General features: G+C 36.4%; 1 protein-coding gene across 1 annotated transcript; it reads right to left on the bottom strand.

Annotated features, from left to right (window-relative positions):
• Window positions 1-1,601: 1,601 nt before the first annotated feature.
• LOC122429409 (olfactory receptor 10C1-like) lies at window positions 1,602-2,591 on the bottom strand. Its single transcript, XM_043449705.1, has one exon. The coding sequence runs from the start codon at window positions 2,589-2,591 to the stop codon at window positions 1,602-1,604; it is 990 nt and encodes a 329-aa protein (XP_043305640.1).
• Between the last annotated feature and the right edge of the window lie 1,176 nt (window positions 2,592-3,767).

Here is a 3,767-nt window from a genome sequence, read left to right as displayed (position 1 = left end):
TTTTCATGTTCAGATTCTTTCCATTTTTTGTTAATTGCACACAGATATAAATAAAAACTACAATATATTATGTTTGGGTCTTCAATAAATTATATAGCTTTTGGTAAAATGTGTCCAGTAAAACAAATCTTGGTCATTTGTGAACATCACTACCATCCTTTAATCATAGCATTATCACATATTTTTCTTTTTCAGCTTTATTGAGATAAAATGGAAAAAAATGTCGAGTTAAAACTTAAGGTGGATAATGTGATGATTTTATACATGTGTTCATTGTGAAACGATTGCCAAAATCAAGTTAAATAACATCACCTCACATAGATATCTTTTGTGTATGTATGTGGTAGGAGCACTTAGGTCTACTCTCTTAGCAAATTTTAAGTATACAATACAGTATTATTAACTACAGTCAGACTGCTATATGTTAGATCACTAAAATTTATTCATCCTATTTGTAAGTTGTCATAACAGCAGAGTTCTCCATTCCTGTCATGTTATCACTACTGTATGGGTAGTTGCTAATCCTCATAGACCACAGCCCTTCCCCAAGGACTAGATGTTCAAATCCAAGGTAATTTCTTCTATAGATGCCTCACGATACTAGATTTTGTTGTAACTACGCTCATTTCTCTTAAGAGCAAGTTTTGAATAATTTCCAAATATATCCTGCCAGGATTCATATGCACATTTGTACATGTTGTAAATTACATAAAATCATTAAAATTGTTTATATTAATTATTTTAAGCTCAGTTTTCTTCTTCCATCCTTGAATTTAAATATGATTTATCTTTCTTTTCAAAAACATTTTTTCTATGGGGACTCTTGGTAAAAATTTCTCATGCTTTTCTTTTACTATTCTGCCACAATTACCTCTGAATTTTAAAAGTTTGCTTTTTTGGAGTTTACACATTTTTATAGTATCCACAACTCAAAAAAGAATTATTTGACTCTTCATATACCAGTAATTAAGGATGAAGAATTTAAAACATTTTTATGGAAGAAAGTAATGAACATCATAGAGTTATTAGGGAATTGAGTCATGTGGGACTGGAATATGTGGAAGCACTACCCCAGTGACCATGGCAGAAGTCATATGGACCTCTCAGAGGAGAGAAAATGCCTGAGTATGGAGTGAGAATTTCCTAGGCTTCTGAGATATAATCTGGTAATTTATACTTTAAACCTGTACTTTAGCCTAGACTGAAATGTTTTAGAAAGCCAGTCTAGTATTATACTCACTTATTAAAATTCTTTGGTAGTCAATTTCCTTTCAGAATTGGGCAATCAGAACTTTTGCTATAAGAAGAGAACTATCTCCAAAATTAAAATCACTGTTACTAAAGAAGTTTCTTACAAAACACCTTGACAAGTACAGAGTTTCCTTCCTTCCTTTCTGTCTTCCTTCCTTCCTCCTCCCCAACCTCCTACACTCCCTCTCTCCTTCTCTCCCTCTTTCTTTCTTTCTCTCCTTCCACCCTTCCTTCCTCCTTCCATACTCCCTCTCTTTATCCCTACCTCTGTCTTTCTTTCTTTCTTTCTTTCCTTCCTCTGAGGTTGAGTGTGCATCTTTTTCAAAGAAATTTGTGTGGTCCTTTGGTATCTACCCGTGAGTCAAAACATTTTTCTTGCCCAGAGTTCTCCGAAGAGCTGTCTTGACTTCCTTGTTTCGTAAGCTGTAGATGATAGGGTTGAGCATGGATGTCACCACAGTATAGAAGAGGGCCAGGAGTTTATCTACCCCAGGTGAATGGCTAGTCTTGGGTCTCAAGTAGGTGACAGATGCTGAGCCATAGAAGAGTGTTACTACCAGTAGGTGGGAAGAACAGGTGGAAAGAGCTTTTCGACGTCCTTCAGGGGAGGGCATGACCAACACAGCAGCTAGAATTCTGCCATAAGAAGCAATGATTAATAAAAATGGACTGGAAATGCAAAGAATGGCTGCAACAAAGACTGCCGCCTCATTATGGGATGTATCCCCACAGGCTAGTGCCAGGATAGGCGGGAGATCACAGAAGAAGTGGTCTATTTCACAGGGGCCACAGAAGTCTAAAGAGAAAATATAGGTGGTTTGGCCCAAGCCTACTGTGCAACCCACTCCCCAAGAAACCATTGCTAAATGGCCACACACTCCACGACTTATTTGTGTTGCATAGTGAAGTGGGGAGCATATGGCCATATAGCGATCAAAAGCCATGGCTGCCAAAAGACAGCACTCACTGATACCAAATAATGTAAAGAAAAACATCTGTGTAGCACATCCCTCCCGAGAGATTCCTCGGGCCTCACTCACAAGGTTCTGCAGCATCTTGGGTATGGTAGAGCAAGTGTATCCAATCTCCAAGAGAGACAAGTTGGCCAGGAAGAAGTACATGGGGGTGTGGAGGACTGGATTGGTCCAGATGGCAAGAGCTATGAGAGCATTGCCTGTCAGTGATGCTAAAAACATGAATAGGATGAGGGTAAATAAAAGGAAGCACTGTTCGGTGACCTCAGAGAATTTGACAAATGCAAAGTATTTCACCGACATGCTGTTGTCTTGCCACAAAGAACAATTGAAACTCATGACCTGAAGAAAAGAAAGCAAAGTCATCAGAAAGATTCTTTCAGATAGAAATATAAATCCTTATATTACTCTTAACAAGCTCTAGTGAGTCACAGAGATAAATTTCTTACCTATAGTTTAAACAGTTTGGGAGTTACACTCATCCTGAAACATAAATTGGAAAAAAAAATTTCAGTACAATTTTCTTTCACCCCTTCATTTTATCAAATAAAGGTCTTATGATTTCTATTTCCTTCCTATTCTTTGGTTGCTTAGTTGCTTTCTTCAGTTGTTCACTCAACAAATATTTATTGAACATTGAGTATTTTCAGATTATTTTGCATTTACTATTGTCGTGGGATTAAACAGTGGGAAAAAAGGGTCAGAAACAAGTGGACTGATTCAAAATTCTGTTAAATATGGAGTAACAACTCTGCATGATTTCAAGAACCCTTGATGGGTATGATTGTTGAAAAATTTGCTCACACATAACGTATTATAATGCATTTACACTTGTTTTAAATAATATACATATATTTACCTTGCATTGTATCTAATTAAATTAATATAATTTAATATCTATATTTGGCAGGTAGCAAAGAAATTCAGTTAAGGCTGTGGCAAGAAAAAGAGACAATTGTTTACTTATCTTTTTTTAAAACCCAAAACATTTTCTTATAATCTTCACTTTTAAATAATAGCCTATGTTGTTGCATAAAAGCTCTGGATGTGGAGAAGTTGTCATCTCTTTTGTCAGTTAAACACACAAGTTTTTTTTTAAACTAATTCTATCCTCCTGTATTTGGGAAGAATTGCAGCTTTCTCAGTGACACTGATGGAGAACCAAGGGGGAAATTCTGACCAAAAAAGGAGAATACCTGTCTCTTTCCTAGGTAGTGATAATCGCAAAGATTTCATTTCGTAAGTATCCTTGTTCCATTTAGACTGTAGAGAATAAATGCAAATGCCTGTGTTGGGGGTGAAAGTCGGGGGATGTGGGGAATGGGAGAGACCTAGTTGTGGATGGCACTCAGGGAGGGGTGACTGCACAAAGGCTAATGCATGCTGTTAGTCATTCTATATTCTTAGATGCATAGGATGAATAAAAAGCCATCCTGTGTTAAGTACTTTTTAAAACCTCATAAAATTCATAGACTTTTGAAAAAATAAGTTTTCCAAGAGAGTGAAATGAGTGCTTCGAAATATTTAAACTGACAAGAATAT

The sequence above is a fragment of the Cervus canadensis genome, chromosome 28 (assembly GCF_019320065.1).
Source record: "Cervus canadensis isolate Bull #8, Minnesota chromosome 28, ASM1932006v1, whole genome shotgun sequence".
Classification (NCBI taxonomy): Eukaryota; Metazoa; Chordata; class Mammalia; order Artiodactyla; family Cervidae; genus Cervus; species Cervus canadensis.
Note: the sequence above shows the minus strand (reverse complement) of the source record. Positions and strands in the feature narration are given on the sequence as shown.

What these genes read in the sequence shown, in the direction of transcription:
- LOC122429409 (XM_043449705.1), bottom strand. Translation starts at nt 2,591, where the DNA reads ATGACTTTGCTTTCTTTTCTTCAGGTCATGAGTTTCAATTGTTCTTTG.